We start from the raw sequence: 23,478 nt of genomic DNA, 5'->3' as shown, positions 1-23,478 counted from the left end.
TAGACAGCAGATAAGAATATATGAACTTGAGAAGAATGTGGGGAGTCAAGCTGGAGAGGTTTTGGCTCTACAAACTCAGAATCAAGATTTGACTGAGAGGTTAAATGAGTGGGAAAAGAAAATTGTGATTGAAGAAGAGGATGAAGGGCCAGATCCTTTTGGTACTCTGGATGATGAGGAGGACAGGGCTCTTGAGGTTGCTAAAGGTTACACGGAGGATAACCCACTGTACGTAACTCCACTTCAAGTTATAACTGTATCTGAGTTTTTAGCTATCCAGGATCGACTTAATCACTCTACTGTTTATAATGATTTGGAAGAAGGGGAGATCCCTCCGGATCTAACCGAGACTGAACAGAAATTGATGGAGCGTCTAGAGCGAGAAGCTAAGGAATCTGCTGACGCTGCATCAAAAGCCTCGACTTTAGGGGCTAATAAGTTTGATGAGGATTTAAGTGATTCTGATGCTGTTGATGAGAGTGATAACAGTTTTGATGAGGTTATAATTGAGGATGAGCCGACAGAGCCGTATCCACGTTATGAAGGCTTCGCTGATGATGATCTTCCAACTTTTGCTGATCATTTTAAAATGAATGATGAGCTTTTGAATAGAAAATGCAAGGAGAAAGAACAGAAAGAGCAAGAGAGTTTGTTGCCGGAAGGGTTTTTGACGGTGAAAATTAATAAATAAAAGGTAGAAGTATTGGAAAAGGATTGGAAGATATCAATGAGAATTCGTAAGTATGTGATGAAACCTGAGGTGGAGCCTCAATTTTTGAAGTATATTGAGCACTGCGAGAGTTTGCGTGCTAAAGGAAAGATTATTGCTTGGGCCTACATCAAAGAGTTTGATGTTTACGCGATCAAGAAAGAACACGGAGTGGATTACATCAAATATGCACACGAGTTCACTTCGTTACCGTATTTTGAATTTATGCAGGTTGCTAGGCTCAAGATGTTATATCAGGATTATGTTGGAATTTCTGATCTTTTGGTTCGTAAGATAAGATCATATAATTCGCCTAATTTCATAGATTTCCGACCCCAATTTCCAAAGATCTCTTATAGGACGAACAAGAAAACGGACATCAGAAGGAAGATAGTTAAATATCAACCTGTGAAGTATATGCGAAAGGTTCCATTGAGGAAAATGCCGCAGCACTTCAGCCCTCGTTTTCGTTGGTGGTATTATGACGAACGCTCGGAGGAAGCGGTTATTGTGTTAGATAAGGATGGAGGAGATGTTAATGGTAGTATCAGGGTTCTCGATCCGAATTGGTTGAGAAATTGCTGTGAAGAGGATATGTTTACCCTATACTACAACAAGATGCTCTATCGCCCAGAAAATCGTGTGCAGGCTGAACAGTATTGCAGGGTTGTGAAACTCTGTTATTTGAAGAACTGGGTGACCGATCCTTTTACTGATTGATAGTTGAATTTTTGTAGTACGGCTAGGTCTTAGGGGGAGTTTGTTGGTGCATGAATCCCCAGCCGTGGTTTACGTTATCGATTTAATACATTCAACTATGTAATAACGTTATTGTGTGACTATTGATTACATTCGTGTTTATGTGTGCTTAATTATATAATATTTAATATGTTAATCTGCATACACAGTCGACCGAGTGTGTTCACACATTCGACCGACTGTGTGACTCAGTCGACCGACTGTGTCTGGTATGCAGTATATATACGGGTTAAAGCCTCCTTTGTGAGGTTACACATTCCATTAACCCTAATCGTCTAGTTTTCGTCTCCATTGATCCCTAACACCGATTACCACCGAAATTAATCGTTTAGGCTTCGTTCTAATCTAGATTCATCTCTAGGTTTGACCGATACGAACCCAACGCGACCCAAATCTCGATTTAAGTCGTCTCTAGTGTTTTCCGCCTCTAGATACGATCCAAGCGACCTAAGATCCATCCAATAATCGTCTACAATTATAATAAACATAAATAAATACATAAATTACATTACGTTGATAAATATAAGATGATAATGGGTGGAATTAAGAAATTTGCGGTCCAAGAAATTTAAGAGGCATTGACCATTGTAGTGTTGGTAATGTTAGCAAGAATCATACTCCGTATTAAGCTCGATAGAGATTGAGGGGTAATTTGGTAAACGCGATAAAAGTGAAAAAAAATTACGTTTACCTGCAATGAGGGGATAATTGCTTTTCCCAAATCATGTTTTAAAGTTTTTTAAACACAAATAAATGATTTTAACAAAGTGCTTACTAAACACCTTAAAAGAGATTATTTGCGTTTTTTGAAACATGATAATCAAATAAATACCATCAAAATGATGATACAAACACCCTCATAGTAAGATGAACTACTATTTATCGGACAGAGAAACAATACCGAATTTCATTGCAAAAATCGGTTAATATAGATTGTTGTACCCATTAATAAGTCAAACATAATTATGTTAATTGTTAATAAATACGCCTTATTATTATTTAGTGTTATTATTATTGTATATCCTTTGTATATCCATTAAATTAATAAGTCAAACATAATTATTTTTTATTGTTATCAAAACATAATGAGATACTAATATCTATCTATCTATCTATCTATACATTATATAAAGCACGTGACAATAATATTACGTGTCACCTGCTTGTTAATTCCCGCCACATGTCAACTTCTCCTTTATTCCTGCACATGTCAACTCCTCCTTTATTCATGTCACGTGTTAGTCTATCATTTTTTTAATCTATTAAATGAATTATTAGATATCATAATTTAATTTAATATACATATTTCATTATCTAAAATATTATATTATATTAGCATATTATATTATATTAAATTAGAAACGATGAATGTTATAATTATATTAATAATATAAGATTATATTATATTATATTATAATGAACTCTAAATTAGTCCAATAGTAAATTAGATAATATCATAATAACTTTAGATTTATATTAAACGATAAATTAATTTAATATAAGTATTTATAATATTTATATATAATATTTTATAATATAAAATTGATTTACAGTTTGCGCATAAAATTTAAAAATTACGTTAACATAATATTTGTAGAATATTATATAAACAAACGAGCTCATGTTTGTCAATTCAAGTTAAAATACTTAGATAATCCCTATAGATATTTAAATGTATGTGTGCTCTGTTTCATTTGAGATTACGGCATAATTCAATTAGTTTCTATTAAAAACATATACAATCAGATATGTATATAAAATATTATTCTTAACGATCGGTTTTAATATAACTTTTTAGGGGGCTCATGTTTAGTGTTTTATCAATTATTTGTCAATTGAAGTTAAAATGACCAAACGGACGTGCTCATAATCTATGCGTTACTATTCAATACTAATGTTTTTGATAAATATGTTATCAACAATAAAAGATCTTTTTATTGTGATTGTATTATATATTTGATAAGTATTAATATTAACGTTATTGACTACTAATTTATATAAATGTCGTGCAATGTACCGGCTCATAAAACTAGTACCGCTATAAAGAAAAAGGACTTGTAGTGGTTTTTATAAACTCGAATATTACTAAAAACTCTTAAAGAGCTATTGATATATCAATTCAAATCCCATAAGGATCAATATCACATTGTTTAACAAAAAATAGATGCATTTAAATTCTTCATTAGAATTATGAATACTAAACTAAAAGTCATTATAAATGATAAATGCATCTACTATAGTTGTATTTGGTGAATCAATGCATATGTAACATAATAATAAGATTATGTAACGATATATCTATTACGAGTATATTCTTATATGATATATATAATTTATAAAAACTATGTATTGTCTGTGTATAACTAGCTTCCAGTGCACTATTTATCTTGGTGAATTCTTAAATAAAGGTTGGATATATCATCATATTTATTAACGTTAACATAATGATTGTTTTTACTCTCTAAGTTTATGTGCTTTTAAATTTGTAAGTGAGATAAAGTTTACCAAAAAGAACTTTTTAGACAATTTCTTCTCTCAATATGCCATGTGGTTTGTGAAAATAAGCGTTGTAAAACTTTCATTTGACTTGTGTATTGAGCATTTGATGTAAAAAGATTGTTCCCTTTTCTGATGTTTTACTTATTTTTTAAGGATCACGGGGTTAAATTTGTTTAGAAAAGTAAATATTATAGTGTATTACTTGTATTTGAAAATTTGAATAATAAAATAATTAAAAATATGTAAAATTAATTCCACTAGAATAAAACATGGAAAAGACGACTATTAGCCTTTGTCTTCCACCATGACAATGTTCCAGTTTATATTTTTAGTCTATAAGGCTACACATCTACCCATGATGATCATTTATTAAAATTTAAAAGTTTTTCAACCCATTCTATGGCTCTTGAGACGTCATGTAACGTTTATTTTGTTACACTTTATTTATTATTATTATTATTATTATTATTATTATTATTATTATTATTATTATTATTATTATTATTATTATTATTATTATTATTATTATTATTATTATATTATTATTATTATTATTATAAAGACGGGACATGCAGTGACTAAGTTTTTACTTGTATTTTTCAATTATCGACAATGATTTATTTTTGAATGACAGAAAATTTAATAGAACTAGCAAGAAACTAGAGTAAGATTATAAAGAGTTCATGAGATTTTGTAACCAAACATTCCAACCAAACGATCGACATTGATAATAGCATAGAATTAGGGACGAGCTCGGAATTTACTATTTGAGGGCGAAATGATGATTGTACTAGTTAAGTGTCCATTTTAGATAAAAATTTTGAATTTTCAAATATGGTATATATAATTCTACATATATTCATTTAGAAATTTAATGAACAGTAAAATTCAATTGCAATCCAATTTTAAAATCGATTTTGTAATGATTTAAATATTAGATTTCATAACAAAAAATCAAGTGTAGCAATAGTGGAGTGGTAAAGCGCTTCCGTTGTTATTTAAGGCGTCACGGGTTTGAGTTTTTATACTTTCATTTATTTTTAATTTTTTTTTTTAAGTCTAGCCTTTCTTACTATTTATATGATTTTTTTACTTTTTCTTGACTATTTATATATATATATATATAAATATAATTAAAATCTTTTATTGTACTTCTTTTTTCTCTCTTTTTCATTACAATCTTTTTTCTACTCCCACACATTGATTTTAATTATTAATTTGAAACATGTTTTCTATTTTGATTTTGTTAAAGTTACTAATGTTTAAGTATTTAATTTAAAACATAAATTATGTACATCGAAAAACTGCCTTATATGTAAAAAAAAAAAATAAGAGCTCCGCCTTCGCAGTGTGAGGCTAGCCAAAAAAATTTTTTTTAAAAAAAAACAGAAACTTACATTGTGATTGATCATTTCAATCAATGATCTCTTGACATAATTAAATCGATGATCTCTTATCAAGACCTAAGCGCATGTCTTCAATCGATGATGTTGATTCAACTGCGTGGCTAGTTCTGGTCTCTTTAGTTTAATTAGCAATTATAGTCTGTATAGTCATTGCAGCAGTTTGTAACTTTGTATGCCTCATGTTTTCGTGGTATATTGTGTACATGTAAATATTCGTTATAAAACAAGAAACTTTTTTGCTTTAAAAAAAAATGATAAACGTAGCCTTAAAAGCTACATTAAAAAGTACGTTTAAACATGTCATATATAATATATTCCTACGTATTTATAACTCAAACATATCATGAATAAAAATTAATAACAAAATTATAAAGGAAAGTTGATACCAAAAAAGTAAATTTATGTTTTATAAATAATTAAACAAAGTTTGTAAATTTAAATATGATATGTTTAAATGTAGTCTTTTATTATTGTCTTATAATTTATTTTTAGATCTTCATAACGTATTTTCAATTGGTGGAATATAAGTTTCAATATAAATAATCTTCATAGTCTCATCAATTCATCTGATGGTAATAACTTCACCAAAGCTGGCAAATTAGTGTGGCAAGCCACTCGATGGGTTGGGATGTATCTCATTTGGAAATATCGAAATAATATGGTGTTCCGAAATAAAAAAGTGGATCATCTCGATGGCTCTAAGTGAGTTGCAACTCATCTCCTTCGAGTGGATTTCTAAAAGAGTTCGTGGCAGTTGATTTCGACGGGGAGATTTGGAAAAATAATCCAAGTTCCTACTTATATCATCCTTAGTTGTAATTTTCTTAGTTTGTTTTGTTCGGGTTTTGGTTGCTTTCTTCGCAGTCATGTTTTCTTTTTCGTGCTTCATTGTTTAGTTAGTTTTGTGTTTCTTCCCCTTTTTTGAGGTTGACATTCGTGTATTTTTTTTCGTGTTTTTTAATATATTGCCGTTCAAAAAAAAAAAAAATATGTGTCAAACTATAGTTTTAACTTTATATTCACGAAAGAATAATTTGTGTCACAATCAACTTCTTGCTAATTCTTGAACCCTAGCTTCATAAATTCATCATAACCAATTTGTTGAATAGATTTCTTATCTATTCTGTTTAATAAATGTAAATTTACGGTGAGGTTATTGTAGGCTTCTAAATTTAGTAGTAGTATATAATACCGCAATTTAAAGATTAACTATATCCAAATCGGTTCAGTGTAAATGAAATTCAAGAAGTTACTTTGTCATCACATATACTTGGTGTAACTTCTATAGATTAACTTATAAAAATAAGGGTTAAAGGCATAAATATGCCATATACTTTCATTTTTGTCCCAATGTAGACCATATACCCCGAAAAATACTAATGTAGGCTATATACTTTCATAAAGTGTACTAATATGAACGGACAAAACTTATCAACTGGATAAACAACTAAACGATGGCGTGGCATCCTACGTGGAGAATGACGTTGGTGATACATCGGAACAAAACTGAAAGTATATAGCCTACATCGGAACAAAACTGAAATTATATTGCCAACATCAGAACAAAACTGAAAGTATATGACCTATTTGTAGCCATATAAAATGCAAAAAAAAAATATATTAAATAATTAACTTACCAGTTCAGCAGGTAACATGTTAAAATTGTGTACATCGATACAACTTTTAAGAGTATATAACCTATATTGATATTTTTTGGAGTATATAGCTTACATTGGGACAAAAATGAAAGTATATGGCCTATTTATGGCTTTAACCCTAAAAATAATGTGTATTTACTTAAATACTACTATTAATTAGCTTTTATATGTTTTTCTTACACATACCTGTAATTTCACAGGTCACAAATTTAGTTTATTTATTAAATATGTAAGATGAAAAAAACTCAGCATTATTTATTTTCTCAAAATATTTAAACCAGTAAATTTTCTAAATCAAGCTTCTAGAAAGCTTCGGTTACCACCATTTGAACTACTGACATTTTGAGCATACTTCGACTTATGATGTTCGACTTGTGAAGTTTGACTTATGAAGTTGATAAGGTCTATGTTAATATATTACTGTCTGATATCTGGTTTAATGGATGATTCATGAATTCATGATTGGTGTTTGTAAGTATAAATCTTAAACTAATTAATTACTTTTTTTTTTTTTTGAAAAGCAAAGATTATTATTAATATTGGAATAAACAACTTACAAAGCCCTATACACTCTATACAATATATGAAATGGAGAAAATATTCTAGGAGTCTAATTACTAAGAATAACCAACGAAGACCATTAAAGGCTAAAGAGGGAGTAAGAACTTGATAAATCAAGCCGGGAGAGAGAGAGAAACAGTGACGATCAAGCGCCTACAAAGTTCCAACGGACTAACCCGATTAATCAGACCCTCGATAGCCAAAATGGAATTCGCCAGCTACACTTGTATGAACGAGTGTTATCAGCCTATACCGACACGGTGCGGATGATCCATGACGAAGAAGGAAGGATTGATGAGCCATTGATGCCATATGATTGATTTATTTTTACGTAGCCTTTTGGATATCCAGCTATAGCTTTGAGTTTGTATTTCGGAGAGGATCGAGGCGGGAGACCATGTTTTGTTGGAGAATACTTTTAAATTTCTATGTTTCCAGATTGTGTAGCATGTAGTCCATTTGGTTGCTTGCCATATTGAAATCCCGAGTTTATTAGTAGCGAAGGATTGGTCATTGATAATCGCATCGATTACATTGGAGATTAATGTGTTGTCTTGGGCCCACCAATCAACTACCTGTTTCCATATTAGAGCTGATTTAGGGCAAAGACCGAGTATGTGATCAGTGGATTCTGTATCTAATTCGCAAAGTGGACATAAGATGGAGTCTAGATCGATGCCTCGTTTGTCTAATTCAAATCTGACCGGTAACTTTTTTTGAAAGGCCCGCCATATGAAAATGTAGACTTTTTGAGGAAGAAGTTTGTTGTGGGGAATCGTTAAGCTAAGAGCGTTGCCACCAAGTTTTAATGTGTTTATTAGATGTGCCATAGATTTGGTGGTGTAGATACCCGAGGGGTCAAGCGTGCACTTCCAGGAGTCGGGTTTGTCAGTTAATGTAACGGATGATATGATGTTGTTAAGTTCCAGTAATTCGTTAAGGGCTCGGCCATTTGGAGGCCTTGTCCAGCACCAATTACCCGATGAAGATCCGTTAATTTGTGTGATTCGATCCGCGACAGTTGCCTCTTTGTTGGTCTCGAGCATATATAACCTGTGAAAAAGTGTGCTAAAGCGTTCTGAACCAAACCAGATGTCGTTCCAGAATTTAATAGACAATCCATTTCCCAGATTTTTTGTAATGGAGGATGAAAAGCAGGTGCCTAAGTTGTTCGCGACTTTGCCGGCTTTAATGATTTCCTTCCAAAGTGTGCGACCTGAAATGTACCTGCAAGAAACGTTAGAATCCAACCCCCCCCCCCTTCCCGTAAATGCTTTTGATAATTTTAACCCATAATGCATTATCCTCATTTTTAAATCGCCACCACCATTTACATAGTAGTGAGATATTTTTGCTAAAAAGTGAGCCAATGTTTAAACCATCATTTTCGTAGGGTAGGAGTATTTAATCCCATTTTATCCAATTTATTTTGTTTTCAGTAGATGACCCACCCCAGAAAAATATGCGTCTTTTGGCTTCGAGGAGTTTTAGGATGGAGGAAGGTGTAAGGAAGAGAGAGAAATAATAAAGTGGTAAGCTACTTAGAATGGATTTGATGAGTGTGAGTCGACCCCCGAAAGAAACCGTTTTTGCCGCCCAGTCGGAGAGTCTTTTGTCGAACTTTTCTATAATTTGGTGCCAGGATGAGGGATGTGATGTGGGGGTACCGATGGGTAGACCGAGATATGTGAAGGGAGTGGTACCGGTAGAACAACAGATATAGTTTGCCATTTCATCGGTTTCATGGGGAGAGGTACCAATGCCGAATAGTTTACTTTTACGAAAATTGACTTTAAGACCCGAGATTTTCTCGAAGCATTTGAGGAGTTTGGAAATGTTTTTGGCATTCCTTTTACTCCATTCCCCGAAAAAGATCGTGTCGTCGGCGTACTGGAGATGAGTGATGGTGATGTTATCCTTCCCAACATTGATGCCGTGTATATGGCCATTAGATAGTGCCCGTTTAGCTAGGATGTTGAGACCTTCGGCGACGATGATGAAGAGGAAAGGCGAGATAGGATCGCTGAAATGTCCCGTTCTTATTGATTAAAAACGTTCCATATTAATTGATTTCGTTGCGAGGTTTTGACCTCTATATGAGACGTTTTTCAAAGACTGCATTCATTTTTAAACAAACCATAACCTTTATTTCATCAATAAAGGTTTAAAAAGCTTTACGTAGATTATCAAATAATGATAATCTAATATATCCTGTTTACACACGACCATTACATAATGGTTTACAATACAAATATGTTACAACAAAATAAGTTTCTTGAATGCAGTTTTTACACAATATCATACAAGCATGGACTCCAAATCTTGTCCTTATTTAAGTATGCGACAGCGGAAGCTCTTAATAATCACCTGAGAATAAACATGCTTAAAACGTCAACAAAAATGTTGGTGAGTTATAGGTTTAACCTATATATATCAAATCGTAACAATAGACCACAAGATTTCATATTTCAATACACATCCCATACATAGAGATAAAAATCATTCATATGGTGAACACCTGGTAACCGACAATAACAAGATGCATATATAAGAATATCCCCATCATTCCGGGACACCCTTCGGATATGATATAAATTTCGAAGTACTAAAGCATCCGGTACTTTGGATGGGGTTTGTTAGGCCCAATAGATCTATCTTTAGGATTCGCGTCAATTAGGGTGTCTGTTCCCTAATTCTTAGATTACCAGACTTAATAAAAAGGGGCATATTCGATTTCGATAATTCAACCATAGAATGTAGTTTCACGTACTTGTGCCTATTTTGTAAATCATTTATAAAACCTGCATGTATTCTCATCCCAAAAATATTAGATTTTAAAAGTGGGACTATAACTCACTTTCACAGATTTTTACTTCGTCGGGAAGTAAGACTTGGCCACTGGTTGATTCACGAACCTATAACAATATATACATATATATCAAAGTATGTTCAAAATATATTTACAACACTTTTAATATATTTTGATGTTTTAAGTTTATTAAGTCAGCTGTCCTCGTTAGTAACCTACAACTAGTTGTCCACAGTTAGATGTACAGAAATAAATCGATAAATATTATCTTGAATCAATCCACGACCCAGTGTATACGTATCTCAGTATTGATCACAACTCAGACTATATATATTTTGGAATCAACCTCAACCCTGTATAGCTAACTCCAACATTCACATATAGAGTGTCTATGGTTGTTCCGAAATATATATAGATGTGTCGACATGATAGGTCGAAACATTGTATACGTGTCTATGGTATCTCAAGATTACATAATATATAATACAAGTTGATTAAGTTATGGTTGGAATAGATTTGTTACCAATTTTCACGTAGCTAAAATGAGAAAAATTATCCAATCTTGTTTTACCCATAACTTCTTCATTTTAAATCCGTTTTGAGTGAATCAAATTGCTATGGTTTCATATTGAACTCTATTTTATGAATCTAAACAAAAAAAGTATAGGTTTCTAGTCGGAAAAATAAGTTACAAGTCGTTTTTGTAAAGGTAGTCATTTCAGTCGAAAGAACGACGTCTAGATGACCATTTTAGAAAACATACTTCCACTTTGAGTTTAACCATAATTTTTGGATATAGTTTCATGTTCATAATAAAAATCATTTTCTCAGAATAACAACTTTTAAATCAAAGTTTATCATAGTTTTTAATTAACTAACCCAAAACAGCCCGCGGTGTTACTACGACGGCGTAAATCCGGTTTTACGGTGTTTTTCGTGTTTCCAGGTTTTAAATCATTAAGTTAGCATATCATATAGATATAGAACATGTGTTTAGTTGATTTTAAAAGTCAAGTTAGAAGGATTAACTTTTGTTTGCGAACAAGTTTAGAATTAACTAAACTATGTTCTAGTGATTACAAGTTTAAACCTTCGAATAAGATAGCTTTATATGTATGAATCGAATGATGTTATGAACATCATTACTACCTTAAGTTCCTTGGATGAACCTACTGGAAAAGAGAAAAATGGATCTAGCTTCAATGGATCCTTGGATGGCTCAAAGTTCTTGAAGCAAAATCATGACACGAAAACAAGTTCAAGTAAGATCATCACTTGAAATAAGATTGTTATAGTTATAGAAATTGAACCAAAGTTTGAATATGATTATTACCTTGTATTAGAATGATAACCTACTGTAAGAAACAAAGATTTCTTGAGGTTGGATGATCACCTTACAAGATTGGAAGTGAGCTAGCAAACTTGAAAGTATTCTTGATTTTATGAAACTAGAACTTTTGGAATTTATGAAGAACACTTAGAACTTGAAGATAGAACTTGAGAGAGTTCAATTAGATGAAGAAAATTGAAGAATGAAAGTGTTTGTAGGTGTTTTTGGTCGTTGGTGTATGGATTAGATATAAAGGATATGTAATTTTGTTTTCATGTAAATAAGTCATGAATGATTACTCATATTTTTGTAATCTTATGAGATATTTCATGCTAGTTGCCAAATGATGGTTCCCACATGTGTTAGGTGACTCACATGGGCTGCTAAGAGCTGATCATTGGAGTGTATATACCAATAGTACATACATCTAAAAGCTGTGTATTGTACGAGTACGAATACGGGTGCATACGAGTAGAATTGTTGATGAAACTGAACGAGAATGTAATTGTAAGCATTTTTGTTAAGTAGAAGTATTTTGATAAGTGTATTGAAGTCTTTCAAAAGTGTATAAATACATATTAAAACACTACATGTATATACATTTTAACTGAGTCGTTAAGTCATCGTTAGTCGTTACATGTAAGTGTTGTTTTGAAACCTTTAGGTTAACGATCTTGTTAAATGTTGTTAACCCAATGTTTATAATAACAAAAGAGATTTTAAATTATTATATTATCATGATATTATGATGTACGAATATCTCTTAATATGATATATATACATTAAATGTCGTTACAACGATAAACGTTACATATATGTCTCGTTTCAAAATCATTAAGTTAGTAGTCTTGTTTTTACATATGTAGTTCATTGTTAATATAATTAATGATATGTTTACTTATCATAATATCATGTTAACTATATATATAACCATATATATGTCATCATATAGTTTTTTTACAAGTTTTAACGTTCGTGAATCACCGGTCAACTTGGGTGGTCAATTGTCTATATGAAACCTATTTCAATTAATCAAGTCTTAACAAATTTGATTGCTTAACATGTTGGAAACATTTAATCATGTAAACATCAATCTCAATTAATATATATAAACATGGAAAACTTCGGGTCACTACAGTACCTACCCGTTAAATAAATTTCGTCCCGAAATTTTAAGCTGTTGAAGGTGTTGACGAATCTTCTGGAAATAGATGCGGGTATTTCTTCTTCATCTGATCTTCACGCTCCCTGGTGAACTCGGGTCCTCTACGAGCATTCCATCGAACCTTAACAATTGGTATCTTGTTTTGCTTAAGTCTTTTAACCTCACGATCCATTATTTCGACGGGTTCTTCGATGAATTGGAGTTTTTCGTTGATTTGGATTTCATCTAACGGAATAGTGAGATCTTCTTTAGCAAAACATTTCTTCAAATTCGAGACGTGGAAAGTGTTATGTACAGCCGCGAGTTGTTGAGGTAACTCAAGTCGGTAAGCTACTGGTCCGACACGATCAATAATCTTGAATGGTCCAATATACCTTGGATTTAATTTCCCTCGTTTACCAAATCGAACAACGCCTTTCCAAGGTGAAACTTTAAGCATGACCATCTCTCCAATTTCAAATTCTATATCTTTTCTTTTAATGTCAGCGTAGCTCTTTTGTCGACTTTGGGCGGTTTTCAACCGTTGTTGAATTTGGATGATCTTCTCGGTAGTTTCTTGTATAATCTCCGGACCCGTAATCTGTCTATCCCCCACTTCACTCCAACAAATCGGAGACCTGCACTTTCTACCATAAAGTGCTTCAAACGGCGCCATCTCAATGCTTGAATGGTAGCTGTTGTTGTAGGAAAATTCTGCTAACGGTAGATGTCGATCCCAACTGTTTCCGAAATCAATAACACATGCTCGTAGCATGTCTTCAAGCGTTTGTATCGTCCTTTCGCTCTGCCCATCAGTTTGTGGATGATAGGCAGTACTCATGTCTAGACGAGTTCCTAATGCTTGCTGTAATGTCTGCCAGAATCTTGAAATAAATCTGCCATCCCTATCAGAGATAATAGAGATTGGTATTCCATGTCTGGAGACGACTTCCTTCAAATACAGTCGTGCTAACTTCTCCATCTTGTCATCTTCTCTTATTGGTAGGAAGTGTGCTGATTTGGTGAGACGATCAACTATTACCCAAATAGTATCAAAACCACTTGCAGTCCTTGGCAATTTAGTGATGAAATCCATGGTAATGTTTTCCCATTTCCATTCCGGGATTTCGGGTTGTTGAAGTAGACCTGATGGTTTCTGATGCTCAGCTTTGACCTTAGAACACGTCAAACATTCTCCTACGTATTTAGCAACATCGGCTTTCATACCCGGCCACCAAAAATGTTTCTTGAGATCCTTGTACATCTTCCCCGTTCCAGGATGTATTGAGTATCTGGTTTTATGAGCTTCTCTAAGTACCATTTCTCTCATATCTCCAAATTTTGGTACCCAAATCCTTTCAGCCCTATACCGGGTTCTGTCTTCCCGAATATTAAGATGCTTCTCCGATCCTTTGGGTATTTCATCCTTTAAATTTCCCTCTTTTAAAACTCCTTGTTGTGCCTCCTTTATTTGAGTAGTAATGTTATTATGAATCATTATATTCATAGATTTTACTCGAATGGGTTCTCTATCCTTCCTGCTCAAGGCATCGGCTACCACATTTGCCTTCCCCGGGTGGTAACGAATCTCAAAATCGTAATCATTCAATAATTCAATCCACCTACGCTGCCTCATATTTAGTTGTTTCTGATTAAATATGTGTTGAAGACTTTTGTGGTCGGTATATATAATACTTTTGACCCCATATAAGTAGTGCCTCCAAGTCTTTAATGCAAAAACAACCGCGCCTAATTCCAAATCATGCGTCGTATAATTTTGTTCGTGAATCTTCAATTGTCTAGACGCATAAGCAATCACCTTCGTTCGTTGCATTAATACACAACCGAGACCTTGCTTTGATGCGTCACAATAAATCACAAAATCATCATTCCCTTCAGGCAATGACAATATAGGTGCCGTAGTTAGCTTTTTCTTCAATAACTGAAACGCTTTCTCTTGTTCATCATTCCATTCAAATTTCTTCCCTTTATGCGTTAATGCAGTCAAGGGTTTTGCTATTCTGGAAAAGTCTTGGATGAACCTTCTGTAGTAACCAGCTAGTCCTAAAAACTAGCGTATGTGTTTCGGAGTTTTCGGGGTTTCCCACTTTTCAACAGTTTCTATCTTTGCCGGATCCACCTTAATACCTTCTTTGTTCACTATGTGACCGAGGAATTGAACTTCTTCCAACCAAAATGCACACTTTGAAAACTTAGCGTACAATTCTTCCTTCCTCAATACTTCTAACACTTTTCTCAAATGTTCACCGTGTTCTTGGTCATTCTTTGAGTAAATAAGTATGTCATCAATGAAAACAATGACAAACTTGTCAAGGTATGGTCCACACACTCGGTTCATAAGGTCCATGAACACAGCTGGTGCATTAGTTAAACCAAACGGCATGACCATAAACTCGTAATGACCGTAACGTGTTCTGAAAGCAGTCTTTGGAATATCATCTTCTTTCACCCGCATTTGATGATACCCGGAACGTAAGTCAATCTTTGAATAAACAGACGAGCCTTGTAGTTGATCAAATAAGTCGTCGATTCTCGGTAGTGGGTAGCGGTTCTTGATGGTAAGTTTGTTCAACTCTCGGTAGTCGATACACAACCTGAATGTACCATCTTTCTTCTTGACAAACAAAACAGGAGCTCCCCACGGTGATGTGCTTGGTCGAATGAAACCACGCTCTAAAAGTTCTTGTAATTGGCTTTGCAGTTCTTTCATCTCGCTGGGTGCGAGTCTGTAAGGAGCACGAGCTATTGGTGCAGCTCCTGGTACAAGATCTATTTGAAATTCAACGGATCGATGTGGGGGTAATCCCGGTAATTCTTTCGGAAATACATCGGGAAATTCTTTTGCAATGGGAACATCATTGATGCTCTTTTCTTCAGTTTGTACTTTCTCGACGTGTGCTAGAACAGCATAGCAACCTTTTCTTATTAGTTTTTGTGCCTTCAAATTACTAATAAGATGTAGCTTCGTGTTGCCCTTTTCTCCGTACACCATTAAGGGTTTTCCTTTTTCTCGTATAATGCGAATTGCATTTTTGTAACAAACGATCTCCGCTTTCACTTCTTTCAACCAGTCCATACCGATTATCACATCAAAACTCCCTAACTCTACTGGTATCAAATCAATCTTAAATGTTTCGCTAACCAGTTTAATTTCTCGATTCCGACATATATTATCTGCTGAAATTAATTTACCATTTGCTAATTCGAGTAAAAATTTACTATCCAAAGGCGTCAATGGACAACTTAATTTAGCACAAAAATCTCTACTCATATAGCTTCTATCCGCACCCAAATCAAATAAAACGTAAGCAGATTTATTGTCAATAAGAAACGTACCCGTAACAAGCTCCGGGTCTTCCTGTGCCTCTACCGCATTAATATTGAAAACTCTTCCACGGCCTTGTCCATTCGTGTTCTCCTGGTTCGGGCAATTTCTAATAATGTGGCCTGGTTTTCCACATTTATATCAAACTATATTGGCATAACTTGCTCCGACACTACTTGCTCCGCCATTACTCGTTCCAACACCATTTGTTCCTTTCGTTCTATTAACCCCTGGTCCGTAGACCTCACACTTCGCCGCGCTATGACCATTTCTTTTACACTTGTTGCAAAATTTGGTGCAGAACCCCGAGTGATTCTTTTCACACCTTTGGCATAGCTGCTTCTGATTGTTGTTGTTGTTGCGGTTATTATTGTTGTTGGGATGATTGTTGTAGTTGCTGTTGTTGTTGTTGTTGTTGTTGGGCCGTTTGTTGTAGTTGCGATTGATGTTGCGATTGTTGGGATAATTGTTGCGATTATTGTTGTAATTGCTGTTGTTGTTGTATTGGTGATTCTTATCACCGTTTTCCTCCCACTTTCTTTTGACTTGCTTCACATTGGCCTCTTCAGCAGTCTGTTCTTTAATTCTTTCTTCAATCTGGTTCACTAGTTTGTGAGCCATTCTACATGCCTGTTGTATGGAGGCGGGCTCGTGTGAACTTATATCTTCTTGGATTCTTTCCGGTAATCCTTTCACAAACGCGTCGATCTTCTCTTCCTCATCTTCGAATGCTCCCGGACACAATAGGCACAATTCTGTGAATCGTCTTTCGTACGTGGTAATATCAAATCCTTGGGTTCGTAACCCTCTAAGTTCTGTCTTGAGCTTATTGACCTCGGTTCTGGGACGGTACTTCTCGTTCATCAAGTGCTTGAATGCTGACCACGGTAGTGCGTACGCATCATCTTGTCCCACTTGCTCTAGATAGGTATTCCACCATGTTAACGCAGAACCTGTGAAGGTATGCGTAGCGTACTTCACTTTGTCCTCTTCAGTACACTTACTTATGGCAAACACCGATTCAACCTTCTCGGTCCACCGTTTCAATCCGATCGGTCCTTCGGTTCCATCAAATTCCAAAGGTTTGCAGGCAGTGAATTCTTTGTAGGTGCATCCTACACGATTTCCTGTACTGCTAGATCCAAGGTTATTGTTGGTATGTAGCGCAGCCTGTACTGCGGCTATGTTTGAAGCTAGAAAAGTACGGAATTCCTCTTCATTCATATTCACGGTGTGTCGAGTAGTCGGTGCCATTTCCTTCAAAATAGTTAAATGGAACAAGTTAATCATACAGAATATTAAGAGTAGTTAATAGTATTTCGTAGCATAATATGAACTCATTTATAAAAGCTTTTTCTTCATATTAGCGTTTTATAAGTTTAAATTCGGGTAGTACCTACCCGTTAAGTTCATACTTAATAGCTAATATACAATTCAACTACTACAATTCTATATGAAAAACTGATTATAATAATATTTCGCGTTCAAACTTTTATACAATATTTTACAAACTTACAATACCGCTTATTTTACATAATGCATGAAATATAGCACACAATAACTTTGATACAAGATAGTTGTGAAGACAATTCTAGCTAGTACACAAGTCGTTCAGCAAAGGCAATAAATACACGTAATTCATACGTCCAGAAACAAGTCATGCATTCTGGTTTTACTAGGACTACTTCCCATCCTTGGTCTTGTGCAACATAACCGTTATGGCCGTTGATAAGACAGCGTGTTGTAACGTCATCAAAGGGACGAGGGTTACGTAATGTCCAACAGTCCCGTAATAATCTAAAAACCTCATTTCTTACCCCAATTACCGACTCCGTCACTTGTGGAAACGTTTTGTTTAATAGTTGTAGCCCGATGTTCTTGTTCTCACTTTGGTGAGAAGCGAACATTACTAATCCGTAAGCATAACATGCTTCTTTATGTTGCATGTTAGCCGCTTTTTCTAAATCACGAAGTCCAATATTCGGATATATTGAGTCAAAATAATTTCTTAACCCGTTGCGTAAAATAGCATTTGGGTTCCCCGCAATATATGCGTCAAAGTAAACACATCGTAACTTATGGGTTTCCCAATGTGATATCCCCCATCTTTCAAACGAAAGTCTCTTATAAACCAAGACATTCTTGGAACGTTCTTCGAATGTCTTACAAACTGATCTCGCCTTAAATAGTTGTGCCGAAGAATTCTGGCCGACTCTAGACAAGATTTCATCAATCATGTCTCCGGGTAGGTCTCTTAAAATATTGGGTTGTCTATCCATTTTGTATTTTTAAACTGTAAAATAGACAAGAGTTAGATTCATAAAAAAAAAATACTTATTAATACAAGCAATTTTTACATATATCATAAAGCATAAGAACACTATATTCCATATATTACACCACACGAATACAACTATCTTATTCCGACTCGCTCGTTTCTTCTTCTTTGGTTTTGGTTCGTTTTGCCAAGTTTCTAGGGATATATGATGTTCCCCTAATACGAACCGTCGTTGTCCACATTGGTTTAGAAAAACCTGGTGGTTTAGAGGTTCCCGGGTCATTGTTACAACTTAAGGACTTCGGGGGTTGACGATACATATAAAGTTCATCGGGGTTGGAATTAGATTTCTCTATTTTTATGCCCTTTCCCTTATTATTTTCTTTTGCCTTTTTAAATTCAGTTGGGGTAATTTCTATAACATCATCGGAATTTTCGTCGGAATCCGATTCATCGGAGAATTGGTAATCCTCCCAATATTTTGCTTCCTTGGCGGAAACACCATTGACCATAATTAACTTTGGTCGGTTGGTTGAGGATTTTCTTTTACTTAACCGTTTTATTATTTCCCCCACCGGTTCTATTTCTTCATCCGGTTCCGATTCTTCTTCCGGTTCCGATTCTTCTTCCGGTTCCGACACTTCTTCCGGTTCCTCTTCGGGAACTTGTGAATCAGTCCACAAATTATTCCAATTTACATTTGACTCGTCATTATTATTAGGTGAGTCAATGGGACTTGTTCTAGAGGTAGACATCTATCACATAATATCAAACACGTTAAGAGATTAATATATCACATAATATTCATATGTTAAAAATATATAGTTTCCAACAAAAATGTTAAGCAATCATTTTTAAAGAAAACACGGTCGAAGTCCAGACTCACTAATGCATCCTAACAAACTCGATAAGACACACTAATGCAAATTTTCTGGTTCTCTAAGACCAACGCTCGGATACCAACTGAAATGTCCCGTTCTTATTGATTAAAAACGTTCCATATTAATTGATTTCGTTGCGAGGTTTTGACCTCTATATGAGACGTTTTTCAAAGACTGCATTCATTTTTAAACAAACCATAACCTTTATTTCATCAATAAAGGTTTAAAAAGCTTTACGTAGATTATCAAATAATGATAATCTAATATATCCTGTTTACACACGACCATTACATAATGGTTTACAATACAAATATGTTACAACAAAATAAGTTTCTTGAATGCAGTTTTTACACAATATCATACAAGCATGGACTCCAAATCTTGTCCTTATTTAAGTATGCGACAGCGGAAGCTCTTAATAATCACCTGAGAATAAACATGCTTAAAACGTCAACAAAAATGTTGGTGAGTTATAGGTTTAACCTATATATATCAAATCGTAACAATAGACCACAAGATTTCATATTTCAATACACATCCCATACATAGAGATAAAAATCATTCATATGGTGAACACCTGGTAACCGACAATAACAAGATGCATATATAAGAATATCCCCATCATTCCGGGACACCCTTCGGATATGATATAAATTTCGAAGTACTAAAGCATCCGGTACTTTGGATGGGGTTTGTTAGGCCCAATAGATCTATCTTTAGGATTCGCGTCAATTAGGGTGTCTGTTCCCTAATTCTTAGATTACCAGACTTAATAAAAAGGGGCATATTCGATTTCGATAATTCAACCATAGAATGTAGTTTCACGTACTTGTGCCTATTTTGTAAATCATTTATAAAACCTGCATGTATTCTCATCCCAAAAATATTAGATTTTAAAAGTGGGACTATAACTCACTTTCACAGATTTTTACTTCGTCGGGAAGTAAGACTTGGCCACTGGTTGATTCACGAACCTATAACAATATATACATATATATCAAAGTATGTTCAAAATATATTTACAACACTTTTAATATATTTTGATGTTTTAAGTTTATTAAGTCAGCTGTCCTCGTTAGTAACCTACAACTAGTTGTCCACAGTTAGATGTACAGAAATAAATCGATAAATATTATCTTGAATCAATCCACGACCCAGTGTATACGTATCTCAGTATTGATCACAACTCAGACTATATATATTTTGGAATCAACCTCAACCCTGTATAGCTAACTCCAACATTCACATATAGAGTGTCTATGGTTGTTCCGAAATATATATAGATGTGTCGACATGATAGGTCGAAACATTGTATACGTGTCTATGGTATCTCAAGATTACATAATATATAATACAAGTTGATTAAGTTATGGTTGGAATAGATTTGTTACCAATTTTCACGTAGCTAAAATGAGAAAAATTATCCAATCTTGTTTTACCCATAACTTCTTCATTTTAAATCCGTTTTGAGTGAATCAAATTGCTATGGTTTCATATTGAACTCTATTTTATGAATATAAACAAAAAAAGTATAGGTTTCTAGTCGGAAAAATAAGTTACAAGTCGTTTTTGTAAAGGTAGTCATTTCAGTCGAAAGAACGACGTCTAGATGACCATTTTAGAAAACATACTTCCACTTTGAGTTTAACCATAATTTTTGGATATAGTTTCATGTTCATAATAAAAATCATTTTCTCAGAATAACAACTTTTAAATCAAAGTTTATCATAGTTTTTAATTAACTAACCCAAAACAGCCCGCGGTGTTACTACGACGGCGTAAATCCGGTTTTACGGTGTTTTTCGTGTTTCCAGGTTTTAAATCATTAAGTTAGCATATCATATAGATATAGAACATGTGTTTAGTTGATTTTAAAAGTCAAGTTAGAAGGATTAACTTTTGTTTGCGAACAAGTTTAGAATTAACTAAACTATGTTCTAGTGATTACAAGTTTAAACCTTCGAATAAGATAGCTTTATATGTATGAATCGAATGATGTTATGAACATCATTACTACCTTAAGTTCCTTGGATGAACCTACTGGAAAAGAGAAAAATGGATCTAGCTTCAATGGATCCTTGGATGGCTCAAAGTTCTTGAAGCAAAATCATGACACGAAAACAAGTTCAAGTAAGATCATCACTTGAAATAAGATTGTTATAGTTATAGAAATTGAACCAAAGTTTGAATATGATTATTACCTTGTATTAGAATGATAACCTACTGTAAGAAACAAAGATTTCTTGAGGTTGGATGATCACCTTACAAGATTGGAAGTGAGCTAGCAAACTTGAAAGTATTCTTGATTTTATGAAACTAGAACTTTTGGAATTTATGAAGAACACTTAGAACTTGAAGATAGAACTTGAGAGAGTTCAATTAGATGAAGAAAATTGAAGAATGAAAGTGTTTGTAGGTGTTTTTGGTCGTTGGTGTATGGATTAGATATAAAGGATATGTAATTTTGTTTTCATGTAAATAAGTCATGAATGATTACTCATATTTTTGTAATCTTATGAGATATTTCATGCTAGTTGCCAAATGATGGTTCCCACATGTGTTAGGTGACTCACATGGGCTGCTAAGAGCTGATCATTGGAGTGTATATACCAATAGTACATACATCTAAAAGCTGTGTATTGTACGAGTACGAATACGGGTGCATACGAGTAGAATTGTTGATGAAACTGAACGAGAATGTAATTGTAAGCATTTTTGTTAAGTAGAAGTATTTTGATAAGTGTATTGAAGTCTTTCAAAAGTGTATAAATACATATTAAAACACTACATGTATATACATTTTAACTGAGTCGTTAAGTCATCGTTAGTCGTTACATGTAAGTGTTGTTTTGAAACCTTTAGGTTAACGATCTTGTTAAATGTTGTTAACCCAATGTTTATAATAACAAAAGAGATTTTAAATTATTATATTATCATGATATTATGATGTACGAATATCTCTTAATATGATATATATACATTAAATGTCGTTACAACGATAAACGTTACATATATGTCTCGTTTCAAAATCATTAAGTTAGTAGTCTTGTTTTTACATATGTAGTTCATTGTTAATATAATTAATGATATGTTTACTTATCATAATATCATGTTAACTATATATATAACCATATATATGTCATCATATAGTTTTTTTACAAGTTTTAACGTTCGTGAATCACCGGTCAACTTGGGTGGTCAATTGTCTATATGAAACCTATTTCAATTAATCAAGTCTTAACAAATTTGATTGCTTAACATGTTGGAAACATTTAATCATGTAAACATCAATCTCAATTAATATATATAAACATGGAAAAGTTCGGGTCACTACAATCGCCTTGGCGTATTCCTCTTTCCGGGGAGAATTCCGATGTGGGGGAACCATTGACAAGGATGGAAATGGATGAGGAGGAAAGACATGCTCGAATGAAACTAATCCATTTCGGACCGAATCCCATGTATTGCATGGTGCTAAAAAGAAAGTCACATTCGATACAGTCGAAAGCTTTTTCGAAATCGACTTTGAAAATTAAACCTTTGCGTTTTTTCCGTTTAAGTTCATCAATAATTTCGTTAGCAATAAGAACGCTGTCGAGGATGTTACGACCTTTGAGAAAGGCGGTTTGTTCGATCCCAATGACCTTATGGATGACTTTGGCGAGGCGATTAGAGAGGATTTTGGTTAGAATTTTATAATAACTACCTATTAGACAGATAGGTCGGTATTCATTCAAACCGATAGGGTTGGGTTTTTTGGGGATGAGGGTGAAAAAGGAGGCGTTGCAGCCCTTGGAGATTTCAGAATTGGTCCAGAACCATTTTAATGCTTTAATGAGGTCGTTTTTTATAAGATCCCAATATTTTTTGAAAAATTTCATATTAAAACCATCAGGACCGGGATCCTTAGAGCTATCACAGTTATTAAGTGCGTCCCATATTTCTTCTTCGTGGAGTTCGGACTCAAGAATGATGTTGTCTTGGGGAGAGATGTATTGGTGATGGGGAACATTATCGAAGGGGCAGTGATTGTTAAGGTTGTTTGATTTGAAGAGGTTTTTGAAGTAAAGGAAGGTTTCGTGTTTTATGATGTTAGGA

The 23,478-nt window shown here is 33.9% G+C and overlaps 1 protein-coding gene across 1 annotated transcript; it reads right to left on the bottom strand.

The window, feature by feature from the left end:
* Positions 1-1,788: 1,788 nt before the first annotated feature.
* On the bottom strand, positions 1,789-8,638 carry LOC139846859 (uncharacterized). Its single transcript, XM_071836406.1, has 2 exons — positions 7,924-8,638; positions 1,789-1,937 (listed from the first exon to the last, which is right to left on the bottom strand). Exons 1-2 carry the CDS (start codon positions 8,636-8,638, stop codon positions 1,789-1,791), a joined length of 864 nt encoding a protein of 287 aa, XP_071692507.1.
* Between the last annotated feature and the right edge of the window lie 14,840 nt (positions 8,639-23,478).

This window comes from Rutidosis leptorrhynchoides, chromosome 1 (genome assembly GCF_046630445.1).
Source record: "Rutidosis leptorrhynchoides isolate AG116_Rl617_1_P2 chromosome 1, CSIRO_AGI_Rlap_v1, whole genome shotgun sequence".
NCBI classification, from domain to species: Eukaryota; Viridiplantae; Streptophyta; class Magnoliopsida; order Asterales; family Asteraceae; genus Rutidosis; species Rutidosis leptorrhynchoides.
Note: the sequence above shows the minus strand (reverse complement) of the source record. Positions and strands in the feature narration are given on the sequence as shown.

Excerpts from the sequence above, each read along its gene's own strand:
- LOC139846859 (XM_071836406.1), bottom strand. The coding sequence starts at position 8,638 with ATGCTCGAGACCAACAAAGAGGCAACTGTCGCGGATCGAATCACACAA. Across the intron at positions 1,938-7,923 it reads CTGGATATCCAAAAGGCTAC|ACGATTATTGGATGGATCTT; the intron begins GTAAAAATAAAT and ends TTATAATTGTAG.